Here is a 15,473-nt window from a genome sequence, read left to right as displayed (position 1 = left end):
GCGTAATTGAACCCACTAATACGCGCAAACGAGCGTACTAAATCACTCTACAGTCGATCTTCGAGATTGTTCTAAAAGGGCCGCCGACAGTTGAAACCAACTTCAATCGATGTATTTTCGGACGCTGATTCCGAATCACCCCCATGACATAGGGTTAAAATGCTCCCCTGACGAGATATAGGCGAAAAACTGTCTCGATCACGTGATATGACCTTATAAGAAAGTTAGTCTAATTTCTCGTTAGGGTTAGGGTTTCAGCATATGCTTTTGTTAAGGATTGGGTTAGGGTTAGGGTTGGGATCAGATAAGAGGGTTAGGGTTTCGAATAATCGTTCACGACCAGCTAGAGAACGGGTTGAAAAAGTCACGTGACAGTCGAGTGTAGAGTGATTAATTATCATCCACGCGCAAATAGGCGCGTTTATGCGATTTTACAATCAAATAATCAGATTTTACAATCTAACTGAGCGCGCGGCTCTTGTAGCGCATACGTCACTTCTTTCTTATTGGTAGTTGGCGTGCACGTGATCTTTTGCGCTGCTGGAATTGGTTCTGACCGATCACGTGAATGCGAGTCACGTGCGCTCTAACATCCAATGAGCATTCGCACTTTTTTCTTGGGCGATGGAGGTCGTAATTCACTCAGCCCGAATAAAGATTCGGCGGAATGACAGGCTGAGCGCCGCCCAGTAAATTACGCCAGGCTATTTTTATAAACATAATAGCCTGGGGTCCCCATGTAAAAAGTTTTCTAAGTATAACCTATTTTATTTTTTAATTTTAAGAACTTTCGCTTTCACTAGACTTTAAAAACTTTTTCTTTGAAAAAGCATAAGTCGTCACCGCACCGATTAAGTCAAATTTTGACTCCAAAATATCATACGCAAGTTAAAAATTGCTACACGTCATATAATTCTCTCGTGCACTCCGACCGGCCGGCCGCAATCAAAAAGGGTTGCAGCGAGTGTCAAGTTAAGAATTAAATTTTTTTCAGAAATGTACCGACCAAGTGCAGGCGTAAAATTAAATCATGTGCAGCACGGCTCTGTTTTTTACAATTTATATATCATGATAATTTATTAAACACACAAATTCATGATTTAAGGAAAATGGGTTATAATTAATGCAAATGTAATCAAATGCAGATGAAAATGAAAATTATTGCGCAAAAATTAAATTACATATACCAAGTTTTAATTTTTCAAATGTACTTGGTTTTAAATTATAAATGTTATTGATTGGTGACGTAATTAATTCAATCATCATTATAAATACCAAATTAGTTTTCTATATTTAAATAGTACATATGGTATTATGGAGACAAAATGAACATAAATTCATATCATCAGTAATTAAATTTATGGTGTATAATAGGAGGTAGAAATCCTCGTTTTCCCAAAAGCTACTATAGTTTTGAACGCATTTGAGATTCTAAAGTACTCGACACATCTTTTTTTCACGGGCAGGAGGACACAACACCGCCAGTATGGCCTCATCAAAAACATCCTTTAGTCCTGCAGTAAAAAGTGATTTCATGATTACATACATACCTTTGCAAGAAACAACAAATTTGTGAACTACACAAGAAAAATGTTCTATAAAATTATTTTAGTTATATTATTAAATGAATTATAGTATTATTTGTTCACCTTTTTGTGTCATAGCAGAGCATTCCACATATTTTACAGCTTTAGTATCTTTGGCTAGCTTTTCCCCTTGTAGTTGTGTGATAGGCTTCTGTGAAGATGGTAGTTTATTAGTTGATCAGCGGATTGCTTCTTCTGCATGCTGCTGATCAATTTATAGCAGTTAAATGTACCCAATGTGAAATATATAATTTTTGGTCCATATTTCAGTTCCATTTTCAATGACTTAACAAAAATATTGATTCTTTGTGATTTTCAAAAACCAGTAGATTGTTTTGATTGTCTCTATTTCTTCGACTTTCATCGCTTATCTGATGCTTTGATAAAAGGATTGTACAATTACCCAAGAAACCATAAATAATTATGTTTTTTGTAATCAGTAATCACAATGTATTATTACTATATTATATATATGTTATAGATTTGCTTGAAATTTTTACCTTTCGGTCTCTTTGAAGCTCTGCGATTTTGTTTTGATCATCTCTCAAGTCATTCTGTGTGCCTACAATCAGGTAGACAGCTGTTGGAACATGATGAGTTATTTCTGCTATCCACTGAAATAAGATGTCTTATTAGTTCAGAGCTGTGGCAAGTAGGGTAACGTTGCATATTGGTGCCTCATCTACCTTGCAAAGTATTTATAATTCCTATTAGACTTTTTGAACACCATATATAAAAAGGTTATAGAAAAGTGACAGCACCTTTTCTTTGATATTCTCAAAAGATGCAGGGTTGACGATACTAAAGCAAACTAGAAAGACATCAGTGGACGGGTAGCTGAGGGGCCGTAATCTGTCATAATCTTCCTGACCTGTAGTGGAAGTGTTAGGTACTCTTTCCTGGGCAAAATCAGAAGTGGGATATAGTTTAGCTTACCAAAAATAAATTTGTATTTTAATCATGTTTTAATCGTGGGAATATCTTCTTTTTCGATTCTATATAATAGTCTAAAAATTGAATGTTTGCATGATGCAAATTTTAGAAGCATAGAATTAAATTTCCTGACCTGCTGTGTCAAACAAACCAAGCGTGTACGGTTCACCACCAATCATAACCGTCACCGCATAGTTATCAAAAACCTGTTGAACATTGTGAAAATGAAATATTAAGTGTGAACTGAAAACTTTATGTTGAGAAGTTATGATTTATTTAAATGTCGCTGGAATACATTCTTTGTGAACTGTGACTTGTTGCTGGCAGTCACCCTCTTTTTTGTACAGTACAATTATTATCCTTTTGCACTGAAGCTAAGTCAGGATACAATAACCCCCTCCAGTCAGGGCTCAGGATACAAGCTTAGTCAAGTGCAATGTTTCATTAAAATTTCTTGTTCTATTGAACATAAGCCGATTCACAGTAATTCAATATTAATTCCTGCTTTATACTGTTAAAATATCTGAAGGTATTATTTCTGAAAATAACTCACTGTAGGTACATATGTAGTGGGGAACTTGTTCTTGGTATACGAGATCAGAAGGCATGTTTTTCCTACCGCCCCATCACCAACAACTACACACTTAATCGTATTCATAACACTTCTTGATCAAGACAAGGTTAATTGATTAAAGCTAAGAAAACATCTTAAGCTGACTAAGTTTTTATTCCTTCAGTGAACGAAATTTGTGAAGAAACGTTTTGCGAGTACTATGATTTTCAAATACGGAATAAAATTCAAAATCAATGAACCTACTTTTTAAAAAAAATTCTGTATGTCTTAATTTTTCAATAAACGACTCGATACAATACAACGTCAAAGCAATGCTAAATAAGATTGTTGTGATAAGAGTTGGTCTAAACATTGTGTTTATGTTTATTTATATCTCAACTCTATCTGATTATTATTAAGGAAGTACGACGCAACAATTATCATGTTGGCTATGATAGCACTTACAGTGAGTTAGGAAATGTAGAAAATTTAGGAAATGTAGGTGTTCTCTCTATCTCTCTCTCTCTCTCTCTCTCTCTCTCTCTCTCTCTCTCTCTCTCTCTCTCTCTCTCTCTCTCTCTCTCTCTCTCTCTCTCTCTCTCTCTCTCTCTCTCTCGTCTAGGTCACCAGAATGAGATATGATTGAAACGTTTATAAACTTATAAATATTAAATAAGTTATGAATAAGTTATTGGTGGTGTGTGGTTAGTGTAGTTGAATAAGTAGAAAACCTGTGAGATAATATAATTTGAAGAAATTTCGGGAACATAATATTTATTATTTCTGCCAGGGATGGGCATTGATACAGCCTCTGAAATGCACCAGAAACACCATGTCAGAGAATAACTATGGGAAAATATCACAATTTCATGTAGTGCCCATAATATATTTATATCTGAATCATTATTAAATAATCCTACCTAGTTATTTTAGTATTCACTATTAGATACATAAAATATATTAATAATATTTGATTATCAAAACCATTGAATTCATTAAACTGAAATCCTGTCACCTGCATTTCCTTGATCATATTAACTGAAAGTTTTACCACAGGTAGGTTACACCATGAGCTGAAATCAAATAACAGATTAGATGAAAGACACAATTTGGCACAGTAAGTGGTGTTAAAGTCTTTGAAGTCGCATCTAGTTTTTAAGAATTAGGTTTCTAGTTCTGTGTCTTGCAGATGAAGGTTGCATTTTTAAATCCATGACTACTAGATCAGGTAACATTTTCTGGTCTAAAGGATGATTTACAATTGAGGAATATCAAATATAATATATATGTTTGGATGCTAGTAGCAGAGAGCGTGTCATGGCGCTTGTCCAGATCAATTTATATCCTTAACCTTAGTCACATAAAGTTCTAACTGAAATTAATTAAAATTGAGCTAATTAAAATGACACATATTCAGATCAAGACATACAACATGAAGAGTTGAAGATAAACATAGAAAATGTTGATTCCAGTATGAACAGTGATGTTAACTGCTTCACTTTTAACATGTAAGATGAGTGGTTGACTTTTCAATTAGAAAGAAACAAACCTTAAATAAACAAAATATTAACAGAAGTGTTCATAAACATATAAAGAAACATTTTACTGTCTATATGCTCCGGTTTTGTCATGATCTCCGATTTCTACCAGTTGTCATGGCAACAACATTATTTTGTTTCAATTCCGCTGATTTCTCAACTTCTCAGATCACCCCGCTACGCATCAACTCCAAGATACGACTCTAACTCTCACCATGTGTCACATGACTTCAACAGATCATATGATCTCAGCAGATCCAGTGATTTCAACAGATCACATGATCAGAACAGATCTCTACCAGAGTGTTATCTCCCAAGCAGGAACCTTCACTCCAGGGTACGTGGTATTCTTGGTTTTAACATTGGGTTAACCTTTAATCTTCAACCAGTGCTGAGCTCGTAAAATAGCATATTGTGTTTGTGATTTGTTATTCGTATCGTGCGGTTTAGTGGTTAAGATATAACTCTTATTGCTTATGCCTATTTGAGTATTTGTAACTTTATAACATATTGACAACCTACCACATGTCGACTTGTTTATCTGTGTCGTAAGTGCACATTTTACTCGGTTGATTTAACTGTAAAAACTGAGGAAATGACAATGATATTGATAAAATGTTGGATACTAGAAGTAAAGTTCATGATGCTAATAGTTATTGTTGACACGGTTCGTGCCAGCCAAGTCCCGAAACAGATCTCTCACAGCACCTGATAATGTATAAACAATATTTAGTAAGTGGTATTACCTATATCAGAACATTGTAATTCTCCAGCTGATCTGTCATTATCCTCTGCAACACCGCTATATTGACAAATGACCTGTAAATTAGAGTACCGATATATTCATGTAGCATCATTAGAACACTTTGTCTAAACGAGGTATTATCTTTAACCCCTACAATTTTAATCACGTGATAAAGTTAATCACGTGATATACGAGAGACTTCTATCAGAACTGCTCCAACTCCAAAATCTTCTTCTTGTTATTGCAGTGATCTTGATATTATTCACTATAGTTTTGGAACGACTATAACTGACATCCCGACATTTTCTAGGAAATCTAAAATTAGGTAATGGTAAGTCATTTTTCAAAATATGCGCTTTAATTGAATCTCTGTTTAAGAGGGTACTTAATTCATGAATTAAGATACGAAGTTGCATATTTTGAAATTCGATAACAGTCTATCGTTATGAACTTTATGTCACGCTATACAGAATTCTCAGTCGTCATGGTAACCTATAACTCCCAAAGACTGATAAGGAAACAGCAAGCTTACAATATTACAAACAACACACAATATCACAGCTTAGCTCATTTGTTAACTTCGTTTGTGTTCTTGATTTAAGTTCCTTCGTTAGTTTTTTTTTCAGAAGATGTTTGTTGTTGCAGTTATTAATTGTGGAGTACTGGTCTACATTTGAGGGTTTGTTTTTGTAACTCTAACTTTTACCAAATCGTGATGGATATTTGACATATTTTCATGACATTATGGATATTCAATACAAAGCTTGTGCTATTAAAGGACAGGTTCACCAGCACATGACTATTCGTGTAAGTATCCCGACTAGTAGCAATTGTCGACTAGTAGGGCCAGGAAATATGGTGGATGGGCGAATATCTTGTATTAACCGAGACTATGGAACACCCCACCTTTAGCGGGCTGCAGCGTCATGTTCCATCTCCTAGGATACCACACAACTCTCTAGTATATTGCCGCAACTTACTACAATTATAAGATTATAGCACTGAGCGGCAAAACACAAACACTAGATATACATTGAAACAACCTCCCGCAGAGTTACCCAGGGTTTGAAAGGGGCGAAGAGAGGCAGCAAGGGAAGAAAACTGTCCGGTTCAGATCGAGAAGTTTCGAGAATAATAGCAACCGAAATATCATCAGAAATAAACAGGTAACAGACATCAATAGGGTGTTTCATAAGTATGTAATATATTTTCTTACTTGCTTGGTCTAATTTTGCAGACCGTCGGAAGTTGGGTGCAGTGAGGACTGGTGAGGAACTATTTTAGGTGGGGTCGATGGGGGTTTGGGTGTCTTCTCACCTTGAGAGAAGGCACCCAACCAACTTACCACTTCAGTTTCTTTTGTCTCTTTACTAGTTCGACAGGATTTTAAACCTTTTGCTCTAAAGTAAGGGTTACATACTGGTTTGCTCTAAAGTAAGGGTTATATACTGGTTCACAACACTGGGAAACTTGTTTTCATGTTTAAATTTAATCATTTAATTAATCAATTAATTTAAGTTCAATATCTGTCAGGGTCAGGAAAGTCCGTTAGCGCTACTCCAAGAACTGCTTGGTATGGACTCTTCCCGGTCCAGTTTTACAGATGTTATTTACCGAATAGAAGAGGTTTGGGTTCTTTTGCGATAGTCAAAACGCGACAACTAGCGCTGGATGGCGACAACTAGCGCTATCCAGCGCTAGTTGTCGCCATCCAGCGCTAGTTGTCGCCATCCAGCGCTAGTTGTCGCTATCCAGCGCTGGATAACGCTATCCAGCGCAAAATATAAATTTTCGATAATTGTCGCTATCCAGCGCTAGTTGTCGCCACCCAGCGCTAGTTGTCGCGTTTTGACTATCGCAAAAGAACCGAGGTTTGCTTGGTCTGAATGTTTACATTGTGGTTGTCTCTTTATTTTTAGTATCAGTAGCTTCCTGGACTATGAATAGTTAGATATTCAATATGAACAGTCCTTACTCTCACAGCACAATTAAGAAATCACAGCAAAATCCTAGGCTTTCTTAATTAGAAACATTCCTGACCTAATTCTGAAACATTCCTGACATTCCTGACCTATTGTTGCAGCTGCAAGACCGGGTTGCCTCAGAACATTTTGTAACGCGTAAGAAATCCCACGAAATCCAAAGACTAAAACACAGACTAGACAATGCAGGAAAGGAGATTGATAGTCTGAAGTTCGAGAACAAGAAACATTATGTTAAAAACAGAGCATTTGATATAGAGGTAATGTTTTAGAATGTTCAACGTTAAATTCTAAATTTTGTGTTTATTCCACTCTGCTGAATAATATTATCTGGCGAATGTAATATTTCTGTATTAAGTTGATTGGTGCGCACTGCGCATGTATTTGCATCGCTCGCCTAACTGTAGTCATATATCTCTCCACCGAGTGCATCAGAATTTGAAGCCCCTTTTAAATTTTCTAAATTTGTCACCTCCCATTTCACTCAAATTAACCTCCCTAAAACCCTACTGTCCTGATGAAACCCTTGCTCAGGTTTTCAAGATGGGGTCACGTAAGCGGCGTCGCCAGCTCCGCAGCTTGAGTCTCCCCGACACTTCCTATCTGCCCCGTAAAGTGTCCTCCTCAATGGTGGAAGGGAGTGTTATCAGCTTACATTCCGCTAGCTGGGATAGTGTCGGGGGCAAGGAGGAGGTTTGTCTTTGTAGCTTTATCATGTTCTGTATAACTTAGCTTTTAAATAAATATTTTAAAAAGTGCGTCCATTATTGTTAATTAGACATACACCAAGGTCGAATTAGTGGAATCTTTGTTGTCTTAATTCTTCCCCATATTTTGGTTTTTGTAACCGTCTCTCATTTCAGCTGGACAGCGAAAGAAGACCTAGTTACCTATCCGAAGTGGTATCAGAAGATCTGGACTTCACGTGTAACGACTTTGAGGCGACACTCCAAGACTTGGTCTTGGAGGAACCCAAATACCTTAAACAGAAAATACAGGTGAGTTTTACTGCTGATTAATTTAGCAATTAACAGTAGTTATTGACTTGTTAATTGATATGAAGGTACTGCAGGTCTTCAATATCGGTAATAATACCCCACATAGACGCAGCTAACTTAATTATGTCTCTGCTGAGTGCATATAATAATCCTCCTCATTTCATTTGTCTCTTAGCATTACTCCCACTATACCCTATACCCTTTAACACCACGAATGATAAACCAAGTATCTAATGTTATGATTCAACTCACCCCAACAATTCTAAAACAGATCACCACAAATCTAAAATCCAGTGTACTTCTAGAATTACTATCACCCGATACCGGTTCTATCAGTTCCTCTCTTCTACAAAACTGATAAACTACCACCAGTGTGAGCTTCATACCCCACTTCACCGGAACTATAGCTAAAACCGTCAACATATTACATGTCGTGCATCACGTGACATGAATAAAGAGCTGTGATTGGTCCTCCGTAATGAAATGGAGGTTGCTGGTTGGTGGGTTGCCAAGGTATGTGTCCTATCATTGGTTTGGTTGGGTGTCCTAGGTGGCTATAGTTTCTTCCTATACCTCTAATAAAGTTAAGAGCTCATTAAGCGGGTTGCTATGGCAACGATGCTGGGTGTTCTCCAAGGAATCCAGTCGCATTTATAACTACAGTTAGTATTTTATCGGCAATTAGTTTCTTTAGCAATTGTACTAGACGTGATGGGGTTTTAATTTAAAAGAATCAAGGTTAGTGGTATGTTGGCATCTTGGATATGATTTAGTACCAAATCTAATATATCATTTTTAATTTGCAGGTTATATACCGACAAAAAATTATCCAAAAAACCCACCACGTACAAACTTTTGACAACGCGTCTGCTTAAAAATCTTGCAAAATGCACTCTAACTTTTCATTGACTGCTTTATTTAAAATTTCAATTGATAAAGAGGCATCTGTTTTTTAGCTTTTATCCCGAACCGTCTTCATTTCACTGTTTTTCAGATTTTAGAGAGATTACTGAAGGAATCTACAACACTGCACGCTCAATCTTCTAATATAAACCCTATGTTAAATGAGGAAGATGGGTGAGGCAGCGGTTATCATTTCATTTGTCTATTGTATTGGTTTGATAAATGTATGTTTTGTAAATTCAAACGTCCAGATTTAACTATTCTGAAATTATTTCATTATACTGCTTTTATTTTTCGTTTTGAATATTGTTGTCCGTACAGGGACTCAATCAGTAGAGTTAAATACGATAGACTGAGATCAGAGCACGATGCGTTGCTACAGAAACACTCTAAGCTTGTCTCGGAAAGGGTTGAGATATCACGTGAGATGGATCAGCTGAATTCAGCTAACACTCAACTCAGAACTGAGATAGACAGATTCGAAACTCAGGTTACTTTTCAGCTATCTCACCGGTCTTAGACTGGCTATTAACCGGTTACGTACCGGTTATTGACCGGTTACTTACCGGTTATTGACCGGTTTTATATCTGTTATGGAGAAAGTGGATATCACCTGACCACTGTACTGCGGGCGGATAAATGATAATGTAGTTTACCCTCCCAATGGGGGGGGGGGGGGGGGGGGGGGAGGGGCTCCCCTAATGTTCTCAGTTCACCCTTTGACTCTTTAAATGGCTCTAGGATGAACCACTTTACATTTCATAACCTGAGCAGCTCTGACATATTCCTCACCAGGTAAATGAACTGAACCTGACTAAAAGATCACGTGACAGCGAGAAAGAAGAGAGTTGCGTATGTGAGAGCTGTTTATCTCACCTTGGTACGACGACTATTATATTGTATTATTTATTATTTTATCAATAAAAGGAGCACCGTTTGCCTGCCATCTTCTTCTTCTTCTTATCATTTATTAAATAACACAAAATTCAGAGACAGAGATGAGACCACTAAAAATTGTATGGTTTTAGAGAATGCGTGTTTTAGAGAATGCGTGTCATAAGATTGTCCGTAAAATATAATATTACTGATACAAATATTTTTTAAATATGAATATGTTGAAAATATTTTAAAATATGATGTTCCGTTAATCACAACCCCTCTAGATACGATACAGAGTCTACAGAAGGAATTGGGAGAACACCTAAACACAAACAATGAAAAGTACGAGAGAATGGTGGATTACTATGATAATGTGCTGAGGGAGAGAGCGGCTGATTTAGAAGATCTTCAAAATCAGGTGAGCTGGTTTGTAGTGTTCTGATTGGTTGGATTGGGTCATGTGATGTAAATACTGTGTTGTAATTGGTTAGTTTGAGTCACGTGGTGAACTAAGTACCTTTCAACTAACAGCAATGATTCAGTACAGAAAGAAATGATGAAAATTATACTCTGAAATCATGGCCTTTAATGTCATTTCTTTAAAAACAAAGGGAAATCAAAACAGAGATTACGAAGCACTAAATTATAAAGCACTAAATTACAAAATACAATATTTCAGAATATTGAAATACAAGAGGAGAACTCTAACCTGTCCAAGATCCTGCGAACAACTGTTAGTGGTAACAACCAGAAGGCCACTCCTGAGCAAATAAAGAGCTTCAAGAGGGTGTCACGTGTTTCTGCTATATCAGGTTCGTTACTCACAACACAAACTCGTACTTAGTACAGACCCGACCTATTTTAGACATTACTGTAAGTTCGATTTTTGTTGTTGATGAAATTCAGTTAAAAATAACTGTGAAGTTAGATTTTGTCCAAAATTATGAAAGTGGAAAATAGTCACACTTTTTACGAAGGTTTGCTGCTCTCAGTTATCTTATACATTTGATATTATAGCTAAATAACAGCATAATTTAAAAAATCATATCATTTTTCAATAATGACTCTCATAATCTATCAACAAAATACAGAGTAACCAAACCTAGCAGTCAACCTCAAACAGTAAATCGTTCAAGTGTGTGACGTGCCTCATGGACCTGAGATTCAGAGTGAAATTAGTTCTAATTTGTCCGGAAAGAATGCCAAATTGACAGATTGACATCACTCTGAAAGTAATCCTTGAACCAGAACAGATTCAATATGTATTCAGGATTTAGTTTGTTTTAACTGAATTTGGCCCACCCCTGAAATCTGCAGAGCGCATTGTTGAGTGTTTGAATTCTGTTCTTATTTCTTTGGTCTAGTTCTTTTCAGTTCTATTCTTTTCATGTTTTTTTTTTTCAGTTTTATTCGTTTTATTCGTTTTTTTTTTCAGTTCTATTCGTTTCATAACACTATCGTAACCTTCAGTGTCCAGTTTTCTCAGTTACATGCTCTTAATATTTTCAAATCACCCCTCTAATCGAATATCCATCACAACAAAACCCAGGGTGTTGCATTTTCCCTGGATCGCTATGACAATTTATAACGGCTACAAATTACATAATAAGACTCCTGATAAAATGCTAAATAAAGCTCCACATGACTGTTGTTGCTACGATCCCAGGTATCAGGGTTACTACCTATTGTAATACTAATACCTAGGTTTACAGTTACTACCTATATTGTAATACTAATTAGAGTTTAACTTGTGTCGCCCCTCTGCCGCTACCTGATAGCACTACCTCACGTTATATAGCCTAGCTCCTTGTGATTTGTTTACTGTAGTGAGTAGTATTTACTCTGTCAAATACCCGTCTAAACCAAGATAAGGAAGTAAAGATAAGAGATAAGAGTAAGGTATGTCTTATGTGGTATTTAGCGATAACTGGGTAATAACTAGTACTATGATAAGAATTAAGATGACCGTGGCCGGTGGAAATACAAACTATCTATTAATGTGAAGCTGTATATGAAGCTGTAAATTTGCCGGAACCTGCACCGTTATAATAGTACCGTAATCAGAATATTTACCAGCTTTGAGACTGTTTATTGGAACGCCCCTTGATTCAGAATTTCTTAATCTCGTTGTTATAGTGCAATACAATACCTATCTGATCGATGATCCACCGTAGTTAGAATTTGGAATCTGATTAGATTAGATTGAAAATTTGCACCCCGTTCCTATTTAAAGTATTGGACGTGATTTTTAGGTTCATCATGCTTACTAACTATCTGACATTATATACCAGTGTGTTGAAATTTGTGTTGTTATTTGTTCTCTTGTTCTCGCATGACTATTGTTAACGGATTTTTGTATTTTGGTATCATTGAGCCATGAAATATGTTCAAGCGATTGATTGTAAAACACAAGAAAAGACTTGCAAAAGGTAAATTGAGTTCCTCAGCTTGGCGCTATAATTAGTAATGTACTGTAATAATGTTACTAATAATTACAATAACTTCTATAATTATCGTATGTTGGCTTTTTAGTTTGTAATCTTGGTTATTATATTGAAACGCAGTACGAAACCGGAAACATGAATAACAAATAAAAGCTTGGCTTAGTTTCGGGAATAATCGCGGGTAGCACTCAACAACCAAGGTATCATTGTATTATATTGACACGCAGTACGGACAGACTCGTAAATTAAAAGAAATCGGACGGCTCCTCGTAAATGATAGTAGAAATTATCTTCACACGAAACAGCGATTTACTAATCAGCTGCAATGAACTTGCTGTCAACATTAAGTTAACCTCCCTATCAGGTATCATGTGATTATAAAGTAATGATAAGTATCACGTGATTATAAAGTAATGATACGTAACTCTACTCACTACTCAGGTCCAGCGTCAGTACCACGTGACATTGATAAGGATCAGCTGATAGCACAACTAACTAACGAACTAAACCGGTCTAATGCTGAAAACACCTCTCTTGATAACAGTCTCAGGTATGTTATTTATTAATCATAATTGGGATAATTTTATACTATATTATCAATTAATGTTAATTTAACATTATGTTATTTTAATTGGGGTTTCGCAATTCTTGCCATTTTGCAAGTAATAATCATTGAGTAAACTTGCTCAAGTCTCAACAGTTTTATTTCTAGCATTCGTTAATTTCACATTATAAACAGATTGAACCAGTACTTGTAACTATATTTTCAAGAACATTAACTGTACTCTCAGTGCTCGTAATTAATTAACTTATTAACTAATCAACATTACCCTCAGTGAGCTAACGACGAACAACAGATCACAGATCGAGTACCTGGAGAGTCAAGTAGAACTACACGAACAAGAGAAGACTGACATTGTCGCTCAGATACAGGTACAACTAACATTGTACTGGAATGATTCTTCGGAATTTCGCTGGATTGTACAACTTTCGTCTTGGTAGATTCCAAACACAAGGAAATTTTCCTTCTGGTTGGTAATATACTCAATGATGGGAGTATAGTGTATTGGCTATGCCCCGCTTACTAGTTTAGCTCTTTCTAGTCCCCTGCTACACGGCATGTAAACAGGGATTGGCTAGTTAGAGGCGGTCCGTGTAGGCCTTACACTGTGCTTTCAGCAATACTCATAACATACATAACATTGTACCACTAACATCTTAACATGTCTTAACACGTCTTAACATGACGTGTATCTTTGTCTTTTCACCTATTGGCTATTTGTCGGTTTTGTTTCCTCCATATCATGATACTACGCTTCTAGTTCGTCTGTGTTCTTTCGTTTGTTTCTCGGTCAGCATACTTTATAGTTGTCATTATGGTATTGATTTAAAATCTCTCTCTTTATTCATGTAGAAACACAATAAATAATATAGTATCACCATCTATTAAATCAACGTTAAAATTACAACAGTTTATCCTGAAAATCATCCTAAATTTCCCATCTCGAAACTCTCCTAGACCATCTCATTTTCTGGCGATGTTCCAGTAAAATTGTTTACATTTTACTTTAAATCTGGAACAGGGATGTAGCACGCGGAGGTAAGTTAAAGTTACTGCAGTTAACTCAATCACACGGCTCTAACCTAGAGGATAGCTTTCATACCTGCATCTTGGGCTATGTGCTCTAATGGTCGTATATTCAAACGGGTAAACCTGCCCCTGCTTTCAAGTTTCAGCGTTGTGCTTTAGGACAATTGCATTTGGGGTTTTTGTTTATGGATGTCCTCAGTCCTGCATTTTAAAGTTTGAAGCTGATTTAATTCGAATATTCGTTTTTGACGCCGCTACTTATACTTTTAAATTGAATACTAATATCGAGTTTGTGTTAACTGTAAATCAATACGTCCCAGCAGTACTGTTAATTTATTTATTCATTTAATTTTATAAACTTTTATCATTAACATTCTTTGTTAGGTAAAGCTTGAAGACAGGGAATTTTTACGAGCTATTTTTGAACAAAAGAAAATTCAAGACCCTCCATTTTTCAAACAGCTTATAACAGAAGGTAAGCATTAATATGAAAGTTATGTATACACAATAGCTGGTTATAAATCTGTTTTGTAATCAATACTTCTATTCAATCAACTTTAGAAATTAGAAAATATCGTAACAATAATTAATGGTATCAAGTAAGAAGCGACATTTTCATTATCACACAAAGTAAACGTTTCAACGTTAGTGATTAATGTTTGTTTAATAATAAGGTTGTCATGGCAACATCTCCGTATCAGGTAGAAGAACGTCACATGACATGGAGAGCGAGGAAGATCTAGAGTTCAGACTCCGACAGAAATGCGACGAAGTCAGGTTTGTTTTTAGTCAGGTCTGTTTGTCTGTTTGTCTGTTTGTCTGTGTATTTGTGACAAATTCAGGTAGAGTCATTACATATTATGCTTCTTCACTCATAAGTTAGGTAAAAGACATTAGTTAAAGAACTACCTTAAGAACGACAAATTTAGTCTACCATAAATTTAGTCAAACTTTTGACTAAAATTGTTGTAAACCAAATTTTATGTGACTAAATTTTTCGGCGACTAATTTTGAAGTAGACCAAACTTTTAGTAGAGCATATATGAATTAAACTTTATTGAGCTTACATTCTTTATCATATGTTTATGATAAACAGTTAAATATCGCTAACTGTACACAGGTCCCTACTTCTTGTAATAAGAAATTGTATGCTTTGATGTGTAACTTAAACTAATGTATGAAATGTTGGCTCGCCGTTGGAATGTTCCCAGATCGAGAATATGCCTCCTTACCAAAATACGCCCGTATGGTGTAAGTTACAGGATCACGAGGTTGATAATTTGTCCACGTGACCATTTGGCGCGCGGTGTGCACGTGGGCC

General features: G+C 36.1%; 3 protein-coding genes across 3 annotated transcripts in view; 1 reads left to right on the top strand and 2 right to left on the bottom strand.

The window, feature by feature from the left end:
- LOC134814466 (natterin-4-like) overlaps window positions 1-15,473 on the bottom strand; it is a 42,137-nt gene that overhangs the window by 19,542 nt on the left and 7,122 nt on the right. The window lies entirely within an intron of this gene.
- LOC134814468 (cdc42 homolog) lies at window positions 1,432-3,177 on the bottom strand. The gene is made up of 6 exons (XM_063822594.1): window positions 3,073-3,177; window positions 2,653-2,725; window positions 2,348-2,457; window positions 2,087-2,200; window positions 1,650-1,737; window positions 1,432-1,514 (listed from the first exon to the last, which is right to left on the bottom strand). The coding sequence occupies exons 1-6, from the start codon at window positions 3,175-3,177 to the stop codon at window positions 1,432-1,434; spliced, it is 573 nt and encodes a 190-aa protein (XP_063678664.1).
- Window positions 3,076-15,473, top strand: part of LOC134814464 (centrosomal protein of 290 kDa-like) — a 52,091-nt gene continuing 39,693 nt past the window's right edge. The window contains exons 1-18 of the mRNA XM_063822589.1: window positions 3,076-3,199; window positions 4,129-4,189; window positions 4,490-4,580; window positions 4,779-4,947; window positions 6,408-6,521; window positions 6,889-6,981; window positions 7,439-7,597; window positions 7,872-8,030; window positions 8,201-8,335; window positions 9,330-9,412; window positions 9,560-9,728; window positions 10,034-10,118; window positions 10,402-10,535; window positions 10,797-10,929; window positions 13,003-13,111; window positions 13,398-13,494; window positions 14,537-14,627; window positions 14,854-14,929. Coding sequence (XP_063678659.1) covers window positions 4,168-4,189; window positions 4,490-4,580; window positions 4,779-4,947; window positions 6,408-6,521; window positions 6,889-6,981; window positions 7,439-7,597; window positions 7,872-8,030; window positions 8,201-8,335; window positions 9,330-9,412; window positions 9,560-9,728; window positions 10,034-10,118; window positions 10,402-10,535; window positions 10,797-10,929; window positions 13,003-13,111; window positions 13,398-13,494; window positions 14,537-14,627; window positions 14,854-14,929 — 1,919 coding nt within the window. The 5' untranslated portion in view covers window positions 3,076-3,199; window positions 4,129-4,167. The remainder of the gene's footprint in view (window positions 3,200-4,128; window positions 4,190-4,489; window positions 4,581-4,778; window positions 4,948-6,407; window positions 6,522-6,888; window positions 6,982-7,438; window positions 7,598-7,871; window positions 8,031-8,200; window positions 8,336-9,329; window positions 9,413-9,559; window positions 9,729-10,033; window positions 10,119-10,401; window positions 10,536-10,796; window positions 10,930-13,002; window positions 13,112-13,397; window positions 13,495-14,536; window positions 14,628-14,853; window positions 14,930-15,473) is intronic.

This window comes from Bolinopsis microptera, chromosome 4, assembly GCF_026151205.1.
Source record: "Bolinopsis microptera isolate Bmic1 chromosome 4, MBARI_Bmic_1.0, whole genome shotgun sequence".
Classification (NCBI taxonomy): Eukaryota; Metazoa; Ctenophora; class Tentaculata; order Lobata; family Bolinopsidae; genus Bolinopsis; species Bolinopsis microptera.
The sequence above is the reverse complement of the archived record's forward strand: the minus strand, read 5'-3'. Positions and strand labels throughout refer to the sequence as shown.

What these genes read in the sequence shown, in the direction of transcription:
- LOC134814468 (XM_063822594.1), bottom strand. Translation starts at nt 3,177, where the DNA reads ATGAATACGATTAAGTGTGTAGTTGTTGGTGATGGGGCGGTAGGAAAA. An exon ending in TGGTTTGTTTGACACAGCAG is followed by an intron (nt 2,458 to 2,652) that starts GTCAGGAAATTT and finishes CTTCCACTACAG; the next exon opens with GTCAGGAAGATTATGACAGA. An exon ending in TTGAGAATATCAAAGAAAAG is followed by an intron (nt 2,201 to 2,347) that starts GTGCTGTCACTT and finishes ATCTTATTTCAG; the next exon opens with TGGATAGCAGAAATAACTCA.